Source organism: Marmota monax, unplaced genomic scaffold (genome assembly GCF_021218885.2).
Source record: "Marmota monax isolate L192 unplaced genomic scaffold, Marmota_monax_Labrador192_F-V1.1 WCK01_AAM20220418_F8-fsc00080, whole genome shotgun sequence".
Taxonomy (NCBI): Eukaryota; Metazoa; Chordata; class Mammalia; order Rodentia; family Sciuridae; genus Marmota; species Marmota monax.
In genome coordinates, this window is record NW_026694750.1 from 4,843,890 (window position 1) to 4,867,349 (window position 23,460).

At 58.8% G+C, this 23,460-nt stretch overlaps 2 protein-coding genes across 11 annotated transcripts in view; one reads left to right on the top strand and one right to left on the bottom strand.

Annotated features, from left to right (window-relative positions):
- Positions 1–290: 290 nt before the first annotated feature.
- Positions 291–5,225, top strand: Tnfrsf25 (TNF receptor superfamily member 25). 2 transcript variants are annotated; one of them, XM_046424412.2, is made up of 10 exons: positions 291–385; positions 852–966; positions 1,165–1,299; positions 1,629–1,790; positions 1,880–1,958; positions 3,136–3,191; positions 3,274–3,381; positions 3,589–3,626; positions 4,258–4,438; positions 4,645–5,225. In XM_046424412.2, the coding sequence occupies exons 1-10, from the start codon at positions 344–346 to the stop codon at positions 4,971–4,973; spliced, it is 1,245 nt and encodes a 414-aa protein (XP_046280368.1). In that variant the 5' UTR covers positions 291–343; the 3' UTR covers positions 4,974–5,225. The 2 variants fall into 2 exon arrangements, with proteins under 2 accessions (XP_046280368.1, XP_046280369.2); XM_046424413.2 differs by lacking the exon at positions 291–385 and having other exon boundaries at positions 681–966; positions 3,592–3,626.
- A 235-nt stretch (positions 5,226–5,460) lies between these two features.
- Positions 5,461–23,460, bottom strand: part of Espn (espin) — a 28,982-nt gene continuing 10,982 nt past the window's right edge. Inside the window, exons 3-14 of one of the 9 annotated variants that reach the window (XM_046424404.2) lie at positions 22,075–22,261; positions 21,782–21,964; positions 21,491–21,622; positions 18,833–19,043; positions 17,632–17,903; positions 15,033–15,194; positions 14,744–14,942; positions 12,163–12,308; positions 11,823–12,086; positions 7,476–7,555; positions 7,367–7,378; positions 5,461–6,367 (exon numbers count right to left, since the gene is read on the bottom strand). In XM_046424404.2, coding sequence (XP_046280360.1) covers positions 6,223–6,367; positions 7,367–7,378; positions 7,476–7,555; positions 11,823–12,086; positions 12,163–12,308; positions 14,744–14,942; positions 15,033–15,194; positions 17,632–17,903; positions 18,833–19,043; positions 21,491–21,622; positions 21,782–21,964; positions 22,075–22,261 — 1,993 coding nt within the window. In that variant the 3' untranslated portion in view covers positions 5,461–6,222. Of the gene's footprint in view, positions 6,368–7,366; positions 7,379–7,475; positions 7,556–8,109; positions 10,323–11,822; positions 12,087–12,162; positions 12,309–12,451; positions 13,154–13,388; positions 13,416–14,078; positions 14,139–14,743; positions 15,195–15,673; positions 17,431–17,631; positions 17,904–18,832; positions 19,044–21,490; positions 21,623–21,781; positions 21,965–22,074; positions 22,262–23,460 lie in introns of those variants that run through there. The other 8 variants (XM_046424402.2, XM_046424398.2, XM_046424401.2 and 5 more) reach the window with 8 other exon arrangements.

Below are 23,460 nucleotides of genomic sequence, written 5' to 3' on the forward strand. Positions count from 1 at the left end.
TCCTCTGGGAAAGGTGGGTCTCCCACCTGGGTCTCTTCGGTGTTTTTGGCCCAACCCCTTCCACGGCCCAGAGGCCGAGAGGGGCAGGCAGTTGCCGGGGCTCCACCTCCTAGCGCCGGTTCTGGGGGCGGCGGGTGCGGCCTGTCGAGGCGGGCAGCTCAGGTGAGCCGGGGGGCGCGGGCGGCCTGGGCAGGCGGCACGCGTCCCCCGGCGCTTCCCGGGAACTGCGGCCCCGCCCCGCGGGCTCCTCTCGGGGCGCGGGGCGGGCCCAGCCGGCGCGGGCGGAGCGGGGAAGCCCCGGGCCGCGCACGCCCGTCGGAGGGCCGAGCGCGGCGCGACCGCCATGGAGCCGCGGCCCGGGGGCTGCGCGGCAGCCGTGGCTGCGGTGAGTGGGGACGCCAGGCCGAGTCAGCGGAGAGCCTCCCTCCAGCCCCGGCGCCTGGAGCGCGGGGCCGCGCCGTCGGCCCGTCTCTGACCTAGTTAGCCCCTCCGGCGGGGCGGGGCCCTTCCGCTGGGAGGAAGCACCGCGCCCGGGGCGGCAGGGGTCTGGGGGCCCGCGGGCGACCCTCAGCACCAGTGGGGCGGCCGCTTCCCGCCCTGGTGGAGGGAAGGGTGTGAGGCAGGGCCCGGGCCTGCTCTTCCCGAGCTTGGACCTGCACGGGGGGGGGGGGGGGGGCGGCGGGAAGGAAGCTGGTCCCTCCGCCAGCCATGGGCACCCCTTCTGCCCAGGAGCCTGAGAGGTGGGCCGCTCCGAGGGCAAATGCTGGGGCCTCTGACATGGAGGAGCCTGGGCAAGGAGGGGCCCCCTCATGGTGCAGCCACACGGGGGGTCAGTAGCACCTATCCTCCAGGCTGTCCTCCTGCTGCTGCTGGGTGTCCAGGGCAGCTTTCCTGGCCCCAGGTGTGACTGCACACGTGACTTCCAGGAGAGGAATGGTCCCTTTTGTTGCAGGGGCTGTCCTGTGGGTAAGTGGCAGCAGTGGGAAAGGAGGGTATTCTGGGGCAGGTGAGGGTCTGGCGGGGTTGGGATGAGGTGGGGGGCTGGGCCGCAGCTGGGGGTGGGCTGGGAGGGAAGTAGGGAGACAGCAAGGGACGGAGGGAGTGACTGGAGCAAGCTGGAGGTGCTGAGCGGTGCCTTGACTGACCCCTGTCTGGGTCCCACAGGGCACTACATGAAGGCCCCTTGCACAGAACCCTGTGGGAACTCCACCTGCCTTCCCTGTCCCCAGGGCACCTTCTTGGCCAGGGATAACCACTTTAAGGATCAGTGTACCCGCTGCCAGGCCTGTGATGAGGAGGGTGAGGGCTGTCTGGTGCTCAGTGTGTGGGGGGGTAGTCTTTGAAGGAAGTGGCTGGCTTGGACCTAACCTTTGGTTGTGAGGACCTTGTGCCCACCCTCCCCACACCCCTCCAACCTGATCCCTCCTCAGGATGCCTCTGCTCCTTTCTTTTCCTGGTCACCTTGTCTCCATGTGCTTTGGCCTCTGTTCTGCTGTGTTGGGCCAAATTCTCTCCCTTTGGGGATAGCCCACTCCCTTCTCTTTGGCCTAGCCCTTTTTTCTGGGCGTCTCTGGCTTCTCTGTAGGAGCCCCTGACTACCCCTGCACTATCTCCCTACACTCTGCCAGCCTTCCAGGTGGCCTTGGAGAACTGTTCGGCAGTGGCAGACACCCGCTGCGGCTGTGAGCCTGGCTGGCTGATTGACTGCTCCGTCAAGCCTTGTAGGGAAAATTCACCCTTCCTCTGCCGCCGCTGCCCAGACTGTGAGGCCCTGTACACAGAGCTGCCCTGTGAGTACCCTCCTGGGCTCTCTTCCCCACTTCCCCTTCTTCCAGCCCCCTCCTCTCCCATGCTGACCCTGCCATCTCTTGGACTGCAGGTTCCAGCAGAGACGCTGACTGTGGGCCCTGCCTGCCTGGCTTCTATGAATATGGCAATGGCTGCGTGTCCTGCCCCACGTAACTTCCTAGCTGTCCTGGGCCAGAGGGGAGGGAGATTGGTAGTGGGGTGGAGGCTTTTGGGGACAGGTGCTGCTAGTTTAGAGATAGGAAGGGACAGGGAGGGGGGAGCTTGGCTCCCACTTTAGACAAACAGGACAGTACATGAGTCTAAGTTCACCTTATGCCAGGTAAATAAGGGGGTACATCTTCACTTTCTGCCAGAATTTTTCTTAGTAATTCTTCCATTCAAGTATTAAGAATGGATCTGTTCAGCTTGGGAGATGGAGGCAGAAGGATTGCGAGTTCAAAGCCAGCCTCAGCAATTTAGCAAGGTGCTAAGGAACTCAGTGAGACCCTGTCTCTAATAAAATACCAAACTGGTCTAGGCTCAGTGGTTGAGTGCCCCTGAGTTCAATCCCTGGTGCCCAAAAACAAAAATTAAAAAAAGAAAAAAGAATGGGTCTGTTACAAGGATGGGTGCGGGCCCCATGCCTGTAATCCCAGAGGCTCTGGAGGAGGCTGAGGCAGGAGGATCATGAGTTCAAAGCCAGCCTCAGCAACTTAGTGAGACCATGTTTCAAAATAAAAAATAAAAAGGGCTGGGGTGTGGCTCAGTGATTAAGTGCTCCTGAGTTCAATCCCAGGTACCAAAAAAAAAAAAAAAAAAAAAAAAAAGATCTGTTACTTTGAGAGAGCCCCATAGTTACAGCTTAAGAACTTGGGCTTTAATTCAGGATTTGCTGCTAGTTTTTGGGCAAATTCACAGAAATAGCCTCTCTGATCTGAGGTTTTCCATCTAATCAGGGGGTGCCAGTAGATTCTTCTCAGGGCTGTGATCAGGGGAAAGCCACCTTCATTTATCCACTGAGTCTTTTTTACTGAGTATCTACCAGTTCCCAGATGTTATTCTAGGTGTCAGGACTACATAGGGAACCAAAGAGGCAAAAATCCCTGTTCTTATGCAATTGACATTCTAGTGACCCTTAATCTAGTCTAGAGTTTTAAAAAACAGTAGTGATTGTTATTGCTTTAAGGACACAAGTGACATTTCAGCAGTACTTTGGGGAAATTCTCGAGCAGAGTGAGGCTCACAGGAGAGAAGCTGGGGAAGGCAAGGTCTCCAGGTTGGGAAGCTGTGGGGCACTCCTGGTAGCCCCTGCTGGGGTGTACCTCCTCATCTAGTCCCTCTTTACAGGAGCATCCTGGGGAGCTGTCCTGAGCCCTGTGCTGCTGTTTGTGGCTGGAGGCAGAGTATGCGAGTGGGAGAACTGGGATGGGCCAAGGGGTGGCTGGGAAGGGGCTACCACCCAGCACCCACCAGCTGTTCTTTCAGTGTTCTGGGCACAGGTGCTTGTAGCTGGCCTGGTGGTCCTGTTCCTGCTTGGGGGCACCCTGATCTATACTTACCGCTGCTGCCAGCCTCACAAACCAGTGGTTCCTGGTAAGTCCACACATACAAAGCACACATACCCAAACAATTTCCAGAGGCCTGGGGTCAGGATGGTTGTTCCAGAGGCAACTCAACCCTGTAGAGAAACTAAGGCAGGGAATATGTACGGGGAGGGGAGGAACTCAAGAGGAGCTGGACCAGCACCCAGGTCCAGGGGCCTTGTCTGGTTGCTGACCAGATCTTCTGTATCTCTGTCAGCAGAAAAAGCTGGGACTGAGGCTCCGACCCCACTGCAGGTAAGCTTCACATCCCAGTATACACTGGGAAGAATTTGCTTTCTGGAACTGGGAGGATATGTCCTGATCTCTGGCATTAGGCATCAGGGGCACAGCATCCAGCACAAGATGGAACTAATAGGCAAATATGCTGAGGGTAGTGGGGCACAGTGGCACACGCCTGTAATCCCAGTGGCTAGGGAGGCTGAGGCAGGAGGAGCACAAGTTCAAAGCCAGTGTAGCAACTTAGGCCCTAAGCAACTTAGTGACCCTGTGTCTAAATAAAATATAAAAAGGGCTGGGGATGTGGCTCAGTGGTTAAGTGCCCTTGGGTTCAATCCTTAATACCACACACACACACACACACACAAGTGCTGAGAGCTGTTTTCAGTGGGTGAGGCCCTCAAGTGGCTATCTACTGGGTCTGGAGGAGTACACCTGGGCAAAGAGTTGGGGGAACAAGAAGATGGCAGCAGGGCAGGGTATTCCAGGCAGAGGTAATAGCTCTTCTGCTGGGCCATACCAAGAAGTCAGGGGCTCTGGGGCAAGCAGCATTGCTTATGGCAAGGAATGTCCACTACTGGCTAGAGACTGCAGTAATGGGGCATTTCCAGGCAGACAGGACTGATGTAGGTTCTCTCTTGGTTTCCAGGCCACCCAACTCTCAGCCTCTGAAAGTGCCCACACCCTTCTGGTGCCCCCTGGCAGCAGTGGGAAGGTCTGCACCGTCCAGTTGGTAGACAACAGCCGGACCCCTGACTGCCCTCAGATCCAGGAAGTGCCCTGCCAGCAGGTGCCACAGTCCTGGGACCAGCTGCCCAGCAGAGATCTTGGTAAGAGACCTCATTGGCCTTAGGCTTGAGTCCATTTTCTTAAGTCTAAGATGGGAATTTAGGGTTTCACGACTTGACCTCTTCCAGTTCCCTGACTGGGATGGGTGGGGGAGATCCAGCAAGCCTCCTGCAGAGGCCTGAAAGCACCTGATCCCATGGTGGCCACAGCCTTTATTCCACATTGGCTCTCTCTGGCTCCACCCCAGGCCCGCCTCTGGCACCCCCGCTCTCGCCAGCACCCTCTGCAGGCTCGTCTGCTGCAGTGCTCCAGCCTGGCCCGCAACTATATGACGTGATGGACGCTGTCCCAGCGCGGCGCTGGAAGGAGTTTGTGCGCACTCTGGGCCTGCGTGAGGCAGAGATTGAGGCTGTGGAGGTAGAAATTGGCCGCTTCCGGGACCAGCAGTATGAGATGCTCAAGCGCTGGCGCCAGCAGCAGCCCGCGGGTCTGGGCGCAGTCTACGCGGCCCTAGAGCGCATGGGGCTGGATGGCTGCGCCGAGGACCTCCGCAGCCGCCTGCAGCGCGGAGCGTGACACAGGGCCCACCGGCCACTTTGACATTCTGGTGACCCTTGCAGAAGCCTTAAGTACAGTTACTTATGTGTGTAGACATTTTATGTCACTTACTAAGCTGGTGGCACGGCCCTGTGTAGCAAGCAGCGCCAGCAAGCCTCCTCCCTGCTCACCTGCAGAGCTCGGGTTAAGGCGAAGAAGGATGAATGACTGTCGGGAGAGACTTGCTCTGAGTTTCGCGGGGCCTTGGTATTAAATCCCTGAAGAAAAGCAGCTTCTGGATAATTCTCTGGGGCTGGGAATGTTAAGTGTGGCTTGGGCTCCATTTCCGCCGGGTGTAAAGGCGCCGGGAGTCTCGCCAGCAGGGTCCGAAGTGCAGGGACCGGTGGTGGAGACCAGTGCAGCTCTGCGCTCCCAAGCCTGCCCCTCCCACGTCCGCCCAGGCCCATTAACTCGGTGAAGGAGAGAAAGTCGTGGCTTCGGCGAGTGAGAGTAAACGCGAGCCCCAGGCGGTGGAGAGAGCTTTAATGGGCGAGCGAGGTGGCAGGATGGGGCGGGGAGCAGTTGGAGCCGTAAGTGCAGGGCTCCTCGCCCTCCACTCACTCCACCAGGGTGGTAAAAGGTCTGGGAAGCGAGGGGCCTGGCTGGGGACGGGGCGCAGACTTAACTAGAGGGAGGTGGGGCCCCGGGAAGCAGCAACTCCGCCCCCAGCTCTGCCCTGACAGGCAGTTTTCACCGGTTTCTGGTAAACAAATGACTGAGAGGAAACCCTCGGGGGTGATGAGAAATGCGGCCTGGGCCGGGTGCAGATCTGGGTCGAGGAGGGAGGAAAACCCCTTCCCCGAGCTCCGGGCCTGCCTCCGCCCAGGATGCGCCAGCGACCCAGGTTCCGGGGTGCGGGGGAGGGGGCTGCATCTGAGCGCGCGCCCCGCAGGAAAACAGTCGCCACCCACGGGGCTGGGGAGAGCTCTGCACACGTTGACATTCAACGAACATGCAAATATATGTAAGTCGGCATGCAAAGAAGCAGCATCTTTTTGCGTCAGCAGCTTGGGCACTTTTTCCCCGGCGACTGTGGCGGCGCGCGCGCTCCAGCGTTGGCGGGGCTGGGGATGCGGGACCAGGGAAAGGGGTTAGGGAAGATTCTGGCGCGGAAGAGGAGGGCCGCGCGGCTCCCAGACCTTCCGCACCGTCAGGCCAAGTAGGGCGGGGGCTGGGGAACCCCCACCTCTTGGAGCTCTGGAGGCTGTGGGCAGGGGGCCGCGAAGTATTACTTAGGGATGTCCCCCTTCTTCAGGATGACCTGTCGCTGCCAGGGCGCCAGCTTGCTCTCATCGTAGCCCAGTGTCCGCAGCTTCTCCGACTGCTCTTTCTCCCGCTGAATCTCCTCCTGCTTTTGCCGTTCCTCCTCTTTTCTGCAGATGGGGTGAGGGCAGAACGCAGTGAAGCCTGGGGCCAGAAACTAGGGCGAACCAGGCACCAGGATGGGCATGGGAAATGTGGGCTATGAAGGACAGGGACTGGACTGGGGGCAGGTTGGGTAATTGGGCCACAGAGAAGCTGGATGAGTGGGAGGCTGTGGTTGGGTTAGTATGGGCTGCGGTGTTACTGGAAAGGAAGGTGATGGGTCAGGTGTGGCACTGTGTGAGGAGGGGAGTTACAGGGTTTAAAGGGGAGAGGACTGGGGCCAGGACCTCAGTTGTCCAGAGCTGTCAATGTGGATTATTGCAGGTTGGGGTTGGGCATCTAGACACCCCATTACCGAGAGGCAGAGGCTGGGGAATTAGGAATAGGTTATTAGAGCACAGAGGTAGGGGACTGGGGATGTAGCTCAGTGGCTCAGTGGTAGTGCTTCTCCAGTACCACAGACACACAGAGACATAAGGGTAACCTGTTCTGTTGACAGGCTAGGCCCTAAGCATGAGTGGGAGTGTAAAACACTTCATTAGTGACATATTGATTATATGTTGACATATTTTTTGATGTTTTGGGTTAAATTTTATTAAAATGAATTTCACCTGTGCCTTTTTATTTTCTCAATGTGGGCCCTAGAAATATTTAAATTACATGTAGAGTTCAAATTGTATGTCTAATGGACAGCACTGGGCTAGATTACTTGGGGCAGATGATCAAGGTAGTGATCATGGGGTTGGGCTAACTGTAGGGTAGAAAGGCTGGGTTAGTGGAAGATGGGCACTGGCTCATTTCGGAACAAGGTTATCAGAGCATGAGAGCTAGACTTTGGGGGCAGGTGAGCAGTTACTGGGAGAAAGGGGTCCAGTGGTGTTATTAGAAGCAGAGCAGTCATGCTGCAAGAATCGAGTGACAGCATATGTGTTGGATGAAGGGGCAAAAGACTAAGTTACTGTAACTGGGTGGAAAGGGTGTCAGGTCCAGGCCAGCCCTGCACTTACCGCTTCTGCGCCCTGGAAGGAGAAAGAGACACTGTTAGTTGATTCTGCCACCTGAAGAGGACAGTCAAGACACACAGCCAGCTCAGCCTCCTCCTGACCCCCAGCTCACCTCTCCTCTTCCATCTTCTTCCGAAGGAGGTCTCGCCTCCAGGCAGGCAGGCTGGCCAGCCGGGCCTCCTCCTCCTCCTCCTGAAACAACCATAAAGCTTCAGGATCGGTGTGGCTGAGAAAGACAGGGTGGGGATGCACCCGCAACCCAGGGCACCTGAAGGGATCCAGGGACAATAGAACACAGATGTGGTCACAGGAAGAGATGCTTTTGATGCCCATCTAAGAGATAGATGAATGAAGGTGCCTGATAGTCTCCTCAGAGGGTGCCTCTTGCCCCATTCTCCACATGCCCTCCACCCCCCACCACGACCCAGGCCAGAGAACTACAGGTGGTGCCAGGGAGATCAGAGCTGAGATGGAGAACGGACAGCTGGACCCCAGAGGCCTGAGCCTGATTTACCATGGGGGCAGGTAGATGTATTGTACCAGGTCCATCATCCAGAATCTCTGTACAGAAGACTCCCCCCACCAACCACTACCACCTGGCTAGCTCAGGGACTCGGAGTGTCCCTGGTTCCCCTGTGAGGTACCTTATGGCTCATGCTTGCCCTTTTCCCAAAGGAGTGGACACCTGCTCCACAATTGTGGGGCTGCAATGACACTGTATGTGAGGGGCATCCAACACAGACAGCTTACAGCAAAGGGCTTTATTCCTTGGATGTCACAGAGGAGAGTCTGTCCACATCACACATCACACAGAACACCACAGGTGGCCAAGGAGGTAGCTGCAAACCCATTGAAAAGCCAGAGACACAGCCACAGTGCCCCAAGATAGGGCCATGATCCCTCACTCTCTGAGGGACTGATTCTGCTACCTGGCTCCCCACAGAGCTCAGCAATGGGGCTAGAGGGGAACACCCAGCTTTGCCAGGTGCCATGCCTTGCGTATACAGGCAAATGCCCCATTTCCTGTCTAGAGGGGACCTTGAAGGCTGAGGCAGCCTGGTCCTGAGCAAGCAGCTTTTCACCGGTCCTGGGTTCTTCCAGCCCCTGCTGGCTTCTGGCTTCTGGAGGGCATCATGCAGGTATCCAGACCCACGTTAAGATGCTCAAGAGTAAATTCTGAACTCACTGCTCAGATGTCAAACATCTCTGCCTCCTTCTCTTTCCAGAAAGAGAAGCTACGGTCAATGTAGCGACAGATGTCCTCATTGCTGAACTCGCCCATCTCAGACACCAACTCCAAAGGGTCCTCAGCAGGGGCTGGGAGACAAGATGGGTCTGAGTTGGGGGGATGGGTGGCAGGAAGGGGCTGTGGTGCTGGGGCAGGGGCCTCTGGCTGCTCCTCTGTCAGGTCCTCCATGTCAGCTGGCACAGCCTCTTCGGGGGGCTCCTTCTCCTCCTCTTTTTCTTTCTCTTCCTCTTTTTCCTTCTCTTCTTCCCTGGCCGGCTCAGCCTCTGGGCTGTCTCCAAAGAACTGGCACCTGAGGTCCTCGAAGCCATCGCTCCAGCTGCGCCTGCCGGCCTCCACCTCCTCAATCACAAGGCGGTGGAAGAGGCGGATGAGCTCCCACGGGTGGCTGCCCAGCCGGTCGAACATCTCATAACACAGCAAATGGCGGAACTTGCGCTCCTCGCGGCTCAGGCGCATCTCTAGCAGCTGGAAGTAGCCAAGCATGAAGAGGTCCAGCGTGAGGCTGTCGTAGTGTCGAGGGGTGCCACCGTCCAGGGGTGGCAGGAAGTGCTGGGGCCAGTACAGGCCATGCGCCAGGCCTGGGCCTCGTGGTTGCCGTGCGGGTACTTGCTGTAGCAGACTCCGCCAGTGACCCAGCAACTTGCCTACCACTTGCCTCTGCTTCAGCAAGTGCCGCCACCGCTTATCCTGACCGTAGGCCTCATTGTCGCCCTCCGGGGGCGGGGAGGCTACCTCTTCATCTGGGACAGTGCCAGCGCCTGCTGCCACAATGCGAGGCAGAAGTTTGCGCAGACGCACCTGGGTGTGGCGCCCAGGGCCCCGGAAGGTCCACTTGCGCCAATGCTCCAGGAAAAGGTAGACAATGCGCTCTTTGCGCATGTCGATGTAGTCCTGGACGCCGGGCAGCTCAGTGGAGAGTGGCGGCCTGTGCGCTATCTGCTCGGGCTCTGGCAGTGCCACCTGGGGGTCCTGCACCTCAGGCAGGCCCAAGGTACCCAAGGGCTCTTCAGAGTCCAGTAGTCCGTTTGCCACCGCAGCGCTCTGCTCTTCGGAGCCGGCAGCCACGTAGTCCTCCTCCAGGATGGGCTCACGGTCTGGAGTGCTGGCCGGCTGCGGGAACTTGTGGTGCTGGCAGCTGGTGGACGCCGCGCCCTGGGCACGCAGCTCATAGGTGGCTCGGAGTTGCTGCACCGAAACGCCGCACTCGAGGATCTCGCGCGCCACGGCCTCCCGGCACCAGCTGAGAGAGTGCGAGCGGCCCAAGCAAAGCGGCCCTGGTCGTGAGGGTGCATCAGGCAGCGGCTCCAGCGGCTGGCCAGTCTCGGCCGTCAGCAGCTCCGCCAGGTGTGCGGGCCGTCCGCCCAGTGCGGCCAGTAGCGTGGCCATGCTCTTGAGCAGCGTGGAGATCTTGCTGCACCAAGCGGGCAGGCTGGCGGCGCGGCCGTGCATGCGGCGGGGGTCAATGGTGAAGCGTGGAGCCGACAGGGCGGCTGAGACGGGCAGCAGTTGCTCCAGCTCCAGCTCCAGCTGTCGCAGGCGCGCTTCCAGCTTCTGAGCCTTGTGCAGTACCTGCAGGTTCTCGATTTGCTGCTCAATGCGGAGGACGTCAGCCTCAGTCATGAGCTCCCCGAAGGGCCCAAGGATGGCGTTGTGCTCCTGGGAGTACCTCCAGCCCTCCGGGGGATAGCAGCAGGAGCTAGCCGATGTCAGCTAAGGCGGGGAAGAGAAGAGAGGGGAGGGAGGCGCGTCTCCCTCTGGCCCAGCTCCCGCAGCGGAACCTTTTGCATGTCCTGGGTGGTGTAATGGGTTGCATTTGTAGGGATGGGCCACGCCTGGCTGGCGGGCTATTACACCGCGCAAAGGCTTCGGCTCCTGGCTCTGGACAGTGTCCACTTTGGTTGATGGTGGGGGCACACCTGGACGCTGGTCGCTGTTGCAAGGCAGGGAGGGCAGGCCGCCAGAGAGGATCTCCATGCCTGGCTTGGCTGCTCATTACACCACTCAAGGAACATGCGAAAGGCCTTGGAGCTGAGAGGCAAGGAGGCCCTTCACAACCCCATCCAAACCCTAGTTTCAAGCCAGACTCCAGAGAAGCCTCTCATGCTAGCCCACTGATGCTTCTCAGGCTCTCCTGTGTCCCATGCTCTCCCTATCCGGGGGGAAAAGTTTTACATGCTGAATGAGAGACCACACCATTCTACTGCAGCTCCCACTGTGACTCTCACCCCTTCCTGCACCCCACTGGACTAAGACAATATTTGGGACGCTTCTCATTTATTCCTCACTTTCCTCTACCTCTTGATCAGCTCTCTGTGGCCAGCTTTTCCATGCTGGGGGCTGACCTTACCTCCCCACAGGCCTCCTGATCCGTCCTGACCCACTGTAGTTTCCCACATACAGGGATGACGATGCAGCTGCCTGCTTCACCGCCCCAGGCTCCCCACTGCTCCAGGAAAATGCCCATTCTCTTCCAGGTAGCTGGCCAGGCCTCACAGCGCCAGATGTGATCACTGCTTTGTATCCCCAGTTGTTACTCTATCACATCATCTGTTTTGTCTCCTTGGGGACATTTATTTGCTTGTTGATATGCACACACACACACACACACACACACACACCTCCCTTGGAAGCAGGCCTTGGTATATTCACCACAAATTCCCAGATTTCACATGTGTGTGCCATGTAGATGGCACTCAGGGAACATCTGCTTCATGAATGATGGTAATCATCAGCTAGTGTTAATTAGCCCATCTCACAGATGCCATACTGAGACTGGACAAAGCTAAGTGCCAGCAGCTGGACAGTGGCAGGGCTGAGCAGAGCCCAAGTCAGTTTGGCTGGGACCAAAGCCCTCTAGACCACACAGTGAGGTCCTTGGACAGTGTCATCATCAGCCAGACCTAGTTGCTTGTTAGAAATGCAGAATCTCAGCACCCCCAAGATGACCTGAAACAGAATATCAAGGTCCCAGGTGATTGGAGGGCACAGGAGAGCTTGGTAAACATTGCCATCTTTCTTCTTCTAAGAACAAGCTGCTGGGGCAGAGAGACTGGGACCAGTTCAGGGGGGTTCTGCAACCTCATTTTCCTCCAAAGGCATTGGGCACTGTCTGAGGCTGAAGGGCCCCTTCAGGTGGAGAGGTGGCACAGGGAATGGACTGTAGGCTGAACGCAGACCCCAAGGCTTTCTGGGGAGCCCTGCCCTACCCACCTTCCGCTTCTGCTCCTCCTCCTCCTGCATCTTCACCATCAGCTTGCGCACCATCACTTGGCGCTTCCACTCAGGGATGGGCCGGCCCTGCTCATCGTGTATGGGGACGAGAGTTTCCACATTGAGCTGCACACCTGGCGCAGGGGTGGTGGGTGGTGCGGGCACTATGCTGCCATTGAGCAGTGGCTGAGGCCCCACGGCTGGTGGAGTGGGGCTCCGGGCCCGAGATGGGGCAGGTGACACAGGTGGCACCTGTGTGTCAGGCTGCAAGAAGAAGCACTGGGGCTGAGTGTTGGGCAGGCAAGGGGAGCCAGGGTAGGGGCACCCGTCAGTCTCCTACCTGGGTTGCTGGCTGCCGGCTGCCTGAGAACACTGTGGTCAGCCCCTTGCTCTGCGGTGTTGGCTTCAGGCTCTTGCCTGCCTTGATCTCAGCCAGTAGCTCTGAGTTGTCACCCGTTGGGGACATCATGTTGAAAGACTTAGTGCCTGCCCACAGGAGGAGAATCACTGATTGGGGGCAGGATTATAACCCCACCATCCTCCACCTTTCTCTCTGCAGCCCCCATCCCAAACCAGGACAGGTGGGGCCCTCCCTGGGGCCAGAGGTAGCTCTCTAGATCCCAGGGTACCTCAAGCGCTTTCAGGGCACCCAGAAGTGGGCCCTCAGCTCCCAGCCCATGGTGGCCCCACCATTCTCCTGGCCCTACTCACGGGGCGTAGAGGCCCCGCCTGGAGGCCCCTGGGAGTTCATGGTGGCTGTTGGAATGGCCCTGGGGACCCTGGTATGTCTCCGCCCAGCCACCTGACCTTTGTCCCAGGTTCCCTGGCTCAGCCCTACCAGGGTGGAGTCTCTCTCCAGCCCTCTCCCTGCATCAGCAAAGCCCAGTGACCTTTGGACTGAGTCAGCTGGGGCTTCCACAGCCTTAAGGACTCAGGACCCTGGAGTACTGGCACCTAGCCAGACCACCCTCCCTGTCCCCACACCCACAGATGAGCAGATACACTGACTGCAAGCAGGAAGCACACTTATGGCAATACACTACTCAGCTCCCGGGGACCCTGGAAGGGGGTGCTTACTAAGGACATGGGAGAGGGCACTGAGGAAGAAGGGCCAGGCAGATGGCATGCAAATGCTTGGGCAGAGTTTGCATTTTCCAGCGTGGCTGGTGGAGGTGAATGGGGATTTTGGAACCCTGAGGAAGGGGTCAGATCTGGGGGTGGAGGTGAACAAAACAGGCCAGAAGCTCTCAGCTGCCTGGGATGGGGATCCCAGGGTGCATCACAAGGAGAGGAAAAGAGAGACAAGCATACAGTCTGCTTTTTTTTTTTTTTTTTTTGGCAAAACTGTCAGCCAGGCACAGAATGATTGGGCACATATGTGGGTGTGGTGGGGGTATGAGGGTTGGTGTGGGGTTCAAGAGCCCCTCTGTGACATTGAGGTCCCCCCTTGCCTACTGGCCCCTGGTCTGCCCTTTCCTCAAGTCCCAGCCCGTTCTGTCTGGTTTCTCCTTGATGAGCCTTCTCCCCACCCTCAGCCTCAGCCAGGAACCGCGCGCAGCTACTCACTCTTCCTGTGCCTCAGGACTCTCGCTTCTAGGAACCGAGAGAAGAGAGAAGAAAAGTGACAGCAAAGTTAGGAGGGAGAGGGGGCCAGGGTAAGATGGGGACAGCAAGAGGACCAGGGAGGGCAGGAGGGACGAGAAGAGAGGAGGAGCTTTCCTGTCCTGTGACCCTGGCTCAGTCCACTCTGGGGCCCCATAAGGGTGGTATGTCCAGTTCCCTGAGTGCTGCACAGGGTCACCACTGGCCCTGGTCTGTTCACAAGGCCTCCGCCTTGGCATTTGCTTGGGCTAGGGCACCCAGCCCAGGCTCTGATAGGAGGGGTGTCGGGGGCAGCCCAAAGTCTATTTCTTCTTCTTCTTCTTTTTTTTTTTATATTTATTTATTTATATGTGGTGCAGAGTCAAACCCAGTGCCTCACACATGCCAGGCAAGAGCTCTACCGCTGAGCTACACCCCTGTCCCCATTTCTCCTTGTCCTTGCTGCAGGATGCAGAAGAACGGAGGAACTGACTGCAGAGGTAGGGTGGGCTGGGGACATTCTGGAGGCTCAGCCAGTAGTGACATGCTCCCATGGCCCACGCTGTGTGGACTGGGGCTCCATATGAACCACACTCCTAGTCAGAGATGAAGCTTAGGATGGGGCCACTGAACGTGGTCCCTGCACTGAGTGAGTAACTGGGTGAGGAAGCCAACCTGCTGGTCTGGGTTGGGGGCACCTTCCAGGAAGCCTGTCAGGCAGAGCAGTGCCCCATCCTACAGAAGAGAGGATAGGAATCCTGGTCACCAGTAGTTCTTAATAAAGGATGCCCAGGAGCCCTTGTAGCTCATGGTAGAGCGAGTGCTTACCCACACACGCTGCCCAGGGGGATAGCCAGAGGGAGAAGGGCCCCGGAGGAATCTGACTAGGAAGAATTCCTGGGGTATGTGAGAGGACTCAAGTCTGCGCTAGTTTGGAAGAACCAGAGGAGAGGTGGAGGGGAACTGAGGATGGACAGGGGCAGGAAGAACGCCTATGAGCAGTCCTGCCTCCTGAAACTAGTCCACTCATCGCTACCCGTAAAACGGGTTCATCAGAAACACCAGCCACCAGAGCTGAGAGACTTCCTTAGAGGAAGGGAGGAGGTCTGGAGAGGAGAGGGGACCTGCCTGAGGCCACACTTCCCAGTCCCGCTCTGGCAGGAGGGAAGGTAACTCAGAGCCTTCGCTTTGGGTCAAGTCTTCAGTGGGGTGGGGGCCCTAGGGAAGAAGCAGGAGGACAGAGGGCGGACCTGCGGGCGCACTGGGGAGGGGGCGGTGTCTAGATTTCCCTCCCCCTCTGGGGCTGGCGCCGCCCCCACCGGCAACCCTCCCCTACTCACTGCCGGTGGACGACGAGGAGCGGCGCTGCCCGCAGCCGGAGCCCGCGCCCTCCAAGGGCAGAGGTGGGGCAGGCGGCAGCGAGCTCTGGGCCTCCGGCAGGGGCGGCGGAGGCGGCGGGGGCGGCGGCGGCAGCTCCATGGACGGCTTGGAGTCCGCGGTGCAGCCGTTCTGCACGTGGTTCCCCGGGAGCAGAGCCGCCTGCGGGGGAGCGGAAGGGCTGGCTAGTGAGGCGCGGGCTGCAGGGCCGGATCCGGGGCGGCCGCCGGGTGCGGGCTGGAGGGCACGCACCTCCTCGCTGTGCGCCATGCCCGGGCGTGCTGCCAGCGGCTCCCCGGTGCAGCGGCCCAGCTGGCGGTAGTAGTCCCCCGTGCTGGGCTGCTTGATGAAGGTCCGGGACTTGCGGCCGGAGTCCTGCCTCCGCAGCCCGTTGTGGTGGTCGCGGGAGCTCGGCTGCGGGAAGACCGATGGGCTTTGACCACTTGTCCCCAACACCCCGCAACGCCCCCTTCCCCAGCTCTTCTCTCCGGGGCTCACGGCCAGCAGCCGTCGAGTGGTGCAGCCGCCGAGTCCCTAGATTCCCCTGTTCTCAGGGCAACACGGGGCTAGGGTCAAGGGGGCCTCGGTGGAAGGGAAGCCTGGACCGGCCCTACAGGGAGGGGTTCTGGGCAGAGGCCAAGGGCACAGGGGCCCCCACTGAGGCCAGAAGGGGCGGGTCCAGGGGCGGGGTGGCCCAGCCCCGACGCCAGGGGGAGCCGGCGAAGGGATAGCAGCTCTCAGCTTAGTAGCCCTGTGGCCCGGACCGCACCCTGCAGCCAACCATGCGTCCTAGGGGGGTTTCGGCCCCTAGGGAGCCCTGCCCAGAGCCGGTGCCCTGTTAGATTCCTGCTTGCCCAGGGTTCCCGGCCGACAGGCCCCGAGTTTGTTCCTACCTGCGACTGTGCCGGTGGCCCCCGCTGTGCACCTGGCGGCGGGGGCGGCAAGGATCCGACACCTGCGTTACCTGATCCTTCCTCTCAGGTTACAGCCCGGCCCTCGCCCGCCCGGTCGCTGCTGGCCTATGGGCTCTGTCGGCCTGACATCACCTAGGACCCGCCAATCCCAGGCCGAACCCCCCAGCAGTCAGGGATGCCACCGAAGCCCAACTGCTCCTCCACACCTGGCGGGTATGCTGCACCGGTCGCACCGGCCAGGTGTGGCCCCGCCCCCTGGACCTTTCTCCCTGAACATGGTCCTGGCACCCCGACCTTCAGGCCCCTACTCATTTGCCAGAGACAGGATGAGGGTCTGACCGCTGGCGGTCTCATTTGGCTCCTGGGTTCCGGGTCGCGTCCCCTCCTTTCCCTCCTGCATCTGGAAACCATCGCCATCCTCGGAAACGACACCAACACCCGCGCACAAGTCTCGGGTTTCAGGGGCAGCAAGGCGGGCTCAGGTAACAACTCAGCCTGCCGCCCCATTGCGGATGCCCCCAGCTAAGCCCAGCTCCGGGAGAAGGACCGGAGGTGGTGGGGGCTGTCCTGGGCCCCATCCTCCCAGCCTGTGCGTCCTCGAGGTGGCCTCGGACCCTCTGCACCCGGCCCGTCCAGGCTCACGTTGCAGGAAACGCGACACGCTGGATTTCTTTTCTAGGCCAGCCAGCCCCCTCCACACCCCCTGCAGCCCCAGAGGCACGACCCTGCTCTCTCCCGCAGCTCAGGCACCCGTGCAGGGCGCAGCAGGCACACAAAGGTCTCTTTGTGGAGCAGACCCAACTCCTGCAGCTCAGCACGCACACACCCCAGAGGGGTGTGGGAAGGCACAGTCCTGGCCCTTGGCTCAGGCATGGGGACTGGGTGCTGGTCAGACCACCTGTCCCAGGCTTTGGGCAGGGCTCACATGCCAGCCCAGGCTGAGAAAGTTGACTGGGCCCAGGCCACTTGCAGCCCCAGCAGAGCCTACTAGAGCTCCCTCCAGAGATGAAAGGGGAATCTGATTTTAGAGCTTGGTCTGGGGTGGCATGAAGGGGGTGGCAGTTGGAGTTCTTGTGGAGCTCAATGTCCCTCCCGAGCCTCTGTGACAGTGGCCTTGTGACCTGTTCCACCAGTGCAAACTGATTATTCAGAGGTCTAGGCTCTGACAGGACCCTGGGGGGGCTGCCGCCACACACCTGGCCACCTGTGGTCTCATATATTTTTTTTCCACCTCTCAGATCAGCTGGGCCCCCTCAACCTCCCTGCCCAAGTCCCAGAGCTGCCCAGACAGGACCTCTGCCTGCTTCCCTGCAGTCCCTGGTGACCTGGACCACTCATAATCACTGTGTCCTCCCTCACACCACCCTCCTAAGGGTGCTTGCTTCTCCCCCCAGGGTGCCCACCTCAGCACTGACTCCTCCAAAGTACAGAAGCTCAAACCTCAGCAGGAGCCAACCTCAGCTTCTTGGCCACTCGGACAGCAGGTGCTGGGCCCTGCTGGTGTTCACTCACCTGACACACCCTCCTCCTGGCCCTCACCCTCAAGCTACGACATGGCATCTCCCACCTGGAAGACATCTAGGGTTCCATTCTTCACCTGAGCCCATGGCTGTGGGCATGGGCATGTTAGTGGAGAGCAATCTGCACACGTTCTCTGTCAACTCAGGGAAAACCCTGCCACTCCATGCAAGAGGCAGCATAGACCCAGCTCCTGGTGAGGCACAGCCATCCGGGGCCAGATGTTTTCACCCCAACTTGGCATGCAGGGCGATGTGTTTGTGTAACTCACTTCCCTGTGCCCAGTGCAGCCCTGAGCCCTCGTGGAACTGATCAGGAGCTTTGACTCTTGAACATGCCCTGGACCCAGGGACCCCACCTGTGTCTACTAGCCAGGCCAGTCCCACCCCTGGGAGGCAGGCAGGGGGAGGGCTCACTACCTCCTTCTTGAGTGGCTCTGTCTCCACGTGGCGGAGCTTGTTCTTGGTCTGCATGTAGATGTCAGCTGCATGGAGCCCCACAGGGGGGTTGGGGGCTGGGTAGCCTGGTGGAGGTGGGGGCAGCTGGGTGCCTGGGGGTGGGGGCGGTGGCGGGAAGCTGGGGGGCGGTGGCGGGGGTACAGATCTCCCTATCTTGCTCTGAGACAGGCCCAGCTCCGGGTTCAGCATATCCATGTAGTTCTGTATGTCTGCGGCTCTTGCGCTGGAAAGTCCTGCGGAGGCAGCAGGGAAGGCCGGGTGTGGGAGTTTGCAGAGAGGCTGTCCCCCAGAACTTGCCAGACTCCCCACCACCTAGAAACCACTTGTTGAGAGGCAAAGCAGTCTCTGGGTGCTATTCGATGTGGCTCACTGTGGCCTCTGACAGTGCTGGATGGTTCCTGCTCCCCAGCCCTGCACTAAGGTTGGAGGACAATGTGCTCAGGTTTGGAAGGGAAGCAGCAGGGGGCTTTGGGCTCCAGGTGTGCCTGCAGGGCAGGGCCACCTGGACAGGGGAGAGGCAGCTCTTCAGGGAAGATCTGGCAGAGCAGGTGGCAGGAGTCTGGATGGCCACACCCAACCTTCCGGGGCACCTAGTCAGCTCTGCAGTCCACCACCTGGTGACAGGAAACAGGCACTGCGGGCGGACCACGTTCATGCTCAGGGTGTGGTCAGTGTGTAGACCCATGTGTGGCTTTGCCCAAGGTTTGTGCAATTGTGTATGTTTGAGCCTTTCACATTTATGCACACAACTCTTTGTATTTGTGAATGTGTCTGTGTTGGTCTGTAGACACTGTGTGCATGTATCTCTCCAGTGAAAAAGCAGGTGTGAGTCCTTGTGTAAGTGCACGCAGACCTGTAAGGTGCACACGACTCTGCTTGTGTGCCTGAGCATTCCTATGTATGTGTATACTGTGTTTACAGACATACAGATGTGACTTTTGAGTGTGGGTAGGCAAGAACAATGAACCATGGGTGAGGTGCATGTGAGTTTTGGGGGGGAATACATGTGGATGTACATGTGGTTGTGTGGTGGGCACACAGGACCCTGGGCGTCCCCTCTGGGAGTTTAGGACAGTGAGGGAAGGGCCGCCTGTGGTGGACCATGGGCAGGATGCCCTAGGCAGTGTGCTTTCCCTCCTCCCTCTCCCTCCAGCCCACTCACCACGAGGAGGAGGAGGAGGACACTGGCCCTTGATGCTGGAGTGGCTGGAAGAGCAGGAGTCGTAGTTGGAGAGGGTGCTGGCAGGCGAGCTGAGGTCAAAGTTCTGTGGCTGGACTGACATGGTGGTATTGGGTGAGGACATGCCCGAGTCAGGCTGCTTTGCCTCCAGCTCAGTGGACGAATCCTGGGACAGTACTCGATGCTCCACACTCTGAGGAGAAGGCAGGAGGGCTGTGAGGGCAAGCCTCCTCCACAGACCTGCGCTTTCTGGGCCAGGTCCCATTCAGGCATGCCCTTGCTGTGTGACTTCAGTCAAGCCACTTCCCTCTCTGAGATCCTTTCCCCATTGCAAAAGGGTATTGGGTTCTTCTGAGGCTAAGATTCAAGTCCAGCCCCCTAGCAGGATCTCGGGTTCCAGAGACACTCCCATCCTGGCCCCTCCCTGCTCAGGAGGCTAGAAGCCACCAAGGGAAGGGGCCCTGGGCTGCACCCCAGGGAGATTGCCATGCACCAGCCTTCCCTCATCAACCAGCAGAGGGCCTGGGCTCTCATGTTTCTTCAGGAGGGGGTTTGGGGTGGGGTACAGGGAGAGCCGTCCCCTCTTACCTGGCTGAAAACCCCCTGTTTCTCCTTTCCCAACCTGTCAGCTCCCAGCACCAACCCAGCCAGTCTCCTGATGGAGCTCTGGGGGCGGGGAAGGGTGGGGCCTGGTGGCCCAGCTGAGCTGGGATGGGCAGCCCCTGCGCAGGCTCCCAAGCCTGTGCCCCTCCCTCCCGCCGTCTGTGCCTCTGACCACAGGCTGGGATTGGGCTGGGGTGGGGGCCCTGCTTACATTGCCCATGCTGTCCTGCTGCCGGCAAGCCTGCTCTCTCTGCTGCCTCCTGCCCAGACCTACTCCTCCCTGCCCCATGCCCCCTCCCTGCCTGAGAAGTGTCACAGGCCCCCTGGGAGAGGGAGGCAGCCTGGCACCAGGTAACAGCTCGGCAGCCACGCTCATTGGCCCTGTAATTAGGGGCTCTTTGGGAGTGTTTGCCTTTTCTGGGCCAGCATCCTTGGTGGCTTGTATCTGTCACTGCTGTAGCTGGGCCTGCCTGGGTGAGAGTGTCAGGCCCTCCTGCCCACCCACCCACATTCAGGAGATTCAGCCTCTGCTCACTATCCTAAGAGCCAAAGGGGAGCCCAGGATAATGGCTTTGGGGGACAGCCTGAAGGTGCCCTTTTCTTGGCTGACACTAGTGGGCACCAAGGGCACCTGGTCCTGACCTCCATGGGCTACAGACACAAAAGGCTGGAACTCAGGCTTTGCAGCCTGAGAAAATGGCTTTAAATTACCCCCCTCCACTTATTAGCCTCGCAACCTTGGACAATCACTTGTCTTTTCTGTGCCTGTTTCTTCATCTGTAAATGGGTAAGTACAATGTTCCTTGCCCAGTGGGTGGCCAAAAAAGACTTTAAAAGTTAAGTGCCATGCATGGCATGATATCTAGAGAATGTCTTATGTGCCAACAGTTACTATAAGATGAACTTGACACCTGCCAAGCACTCAGCCCGCCAGAGTCAAAATTCAATAAATTATTGCTAGCAGTGGAGCAAACTCTCAGGAGGTACTGGAGGGTCCTGGAAGGTCCTGGGCTCTGCTGCTGCGCCCACAGCCCCAGAACAGAGACAGATTCTCTCAGCTGGAAGGAACTCACCTTTGGGGCAGAATGGCCCTTGACAGTGCCTACCCCCGCTTGTAGGCCCCAGTGACAGGGTACTCACTAGCTGCAGGGCCACCCACACTCTTTGCAAGTTCCTTTCCAGGGGGGAATTCATCCTCTAGTCTACCTGCAGTCTCTGATCCTGGGCCTTGCTACTCTTTGCAGACCCCAGGACTGGGGTAGTCAGGCCAGGGACCACCCACTGTCTCTCCTCTAGGCTTCTTTTGGAAGCCCCAGTCATGGCCTGGCTGTCTTCTGGAACTATCAGCTTATTTCTGCAAATGTCAGTGAGGTCCACCCTCTTCCTACCTCATTTCTCCAAGAAAGCAGATGGGCAGGGCCCTAGACTTGGTGACATCCACACCTGAGTCCAGGCCCCAGTGGGTTACTTCATGGCTGAGCAACCATAATAAAATAATTTACAAGAGTCACATAAGTGTCCGGTTATGAATTAACTAGGAATGCACCAGCATGTGGTATTGTGGTCAAGAAAGAGTGGTCCTCCACCACTTACTGTCTGCATGACCTTGGGTCTCCAGGAGATTCAGTCTACTCACCTGTGACATGGAGACACTAGCATTACCTACCTCAGAGGGTGGCTGTCAGTTAAATGAGCTGATAATGTGGGTGGGTGAATGAACTTGGCTGGCCCCTGGTTGGAGTCTTCTGATCTCTCCTAGCCTTATCTCTTGTCAGGATGACTCTGGTCCTCCCTGTCTCCCTTCCCTGGACCTTTTGTCCTCTTGCACCTCACTGTGCCTTGCTCCCCAGTGGGCAGTGGATCTGGGCTGAGAGGTAGGTCTGACAGTGGTCAAGGACACGTACTCCTTGTGTCACCTTGGGCAAGGGGCTGCACGTCCCTGAACTTCAGCTCCCTCCTTGGTAGAAGGGGTAAGACCTCTACCCCTGTGGTGGGGGGCGGGATGAGATGACAACGAAGGCTGTACCCGGGTCATACCAGGTTCTCCACCGTGCGCAGGTAGCGGGTGCAGTGGCTGTGGCCATTGTAGTCCGACAGGTCGGCGGCCGTGTACCCGTCACGGTCGCGGACGTCCAGCTCCGCGCCGTTCACTACCAGGATCTGGCAGCACTGAGGGGGCATGGGGTGAGCACCTGGCGGCGACCGGTGCCCCGCGCCCGGGCGGGGCTGTGCTGAGAGCGCGGCGCCAGCAGAGGGCGCGCGCCCCGCCCGGGCCCCGCCCCGGGCCCCGCCCGCCCCTAGGCCCCGCCCCTCTCGGGCCGCCCTGACCTCCAGCTCGCCGTTCTCTGCGGCGTCATGCAGCGGGGTCCCGCCCGACAGGTCGGCCGAGATCTCGCCGCCGTGCAGCAGGAGCAAGCTGAGCACTTTGGAGTGGCCGCGGCTGGCGGCGAAGTGCATGGCTGTGGCGCCGTCTTTGTCCTGCTCCGACAGGCTCACGTCGGTGCAGCTCACCTGGAGAGAGGGGCGGAGAAAAGGGCGGGGACTGGGCACCAGGCCCCTCCTGGCTGGGCCACCGCCCCGTGCCCATTCCCAGGCCCCCTCCCTTCCTGTGACCAGCTCACCAGCCACGCGATGACCGAGCTGTGGCCCATCTGTGCTGCTGCATGCAGCGGGGTCATGCCATCGTGGGCGCGCGCGTGTGGGTCCGCGCCGCACTCCTGCACCAGGTACTGCGTCACCTCCAGGTGGCCCTCCTGGCACGCCAGGTACAGGGGCGTGGCACCATTCTTGGTTTGGGCATTCACTCCCCTGCGAATATGCAACACCCACCATGGTCTCTCAGTGCCGCCGGTCGTCCTTGCCTCAATCCTGGGAGCCCCGGAGGACCGGGAAAGTGGGTTGGACTAGGTCCTACAGCAGCCTCCCGGTCCCCTCGGCTGTGGTCCCACCCACAGCAGCCTGGTTTTTATAAAGCATCTGACAGCACATCCTGCTCTTAGGGAACAGTCCCACCTTTACCAATGTGCTGCATTGCTCTGGACCCCTCCTACCCTGGGGCAGCCCCGTGGATGGCCTGTCATGCTTGGTTAGCCATAACTGCTTCTGGCCTAGGCCTAACCCAGAGGAGGGAGTTCTTGGAGGTCAGGGAGGGTTAGTGTTGCCAGATGAAACACAAGGATGCCACTTAAATCTGAATTTCAGATAAATATCAATAATGTGTTAGCATATCCCAGATACTACATGGAACATACTTATACCAAAAAATATTTATCTCAAATTTGAAGTTAATTGACATCCTGGGTTTTGTTGTGCACCAAGGTGGTGGTGGTGGTTCTTTTTCTTTTTTTTTTTTTCAGGACTGAGGATTAAGCCCAGGAGTGCTCTACTACTGAGCTACATTCCCAGTCATTATTATTATTATTATTATTATTACAAATTTTGAGACAGGGGCTAATCAAATTGCCCAAGATGGCTTGAACTTGGAATCCCTCTGTCTGATGCTCCCAAGTAACTGGGATTACAGTTGTGCACCACCATGCTTAGCTAGGAAGGTTCATCTTAAGTCCCACTGTCATTCCCATTTTGCAGAAAGGCAACTGAGGCTTGGTCCATGTGTTGCCACAGGCCACTCAGCTGGTAAGTGGCATGGGAACACATATCTGTCTGGGATGCAGGGCCTCCCCTGCAGTAAGTTTGCAGGTACTGACAAAAAGAGTGGGGGAGGGGCCCTATGTCCCAGGTGCTTCCACTACAGCTTTCCTTTCAGCTGTCACTGCCCTTAATCCTTGCTTCTCCACCCAGCTCATTGTCCTAACTGGGGAACAGTGAGCCAGCCCCATTGGTGAGGTGCTGCTAGGGAACACAGAAGCTGGCCTGGCCACTAGGCTGATGGATGGTCCAGAGTGCAGTTACCGCAATGGGACACTAGGTGGAGCCACAATCTACTCCCAGATCCTCCTTGTTCTCTACAAGTCTATAAACTCAAGATAGGGGTTATATCCTGCCAG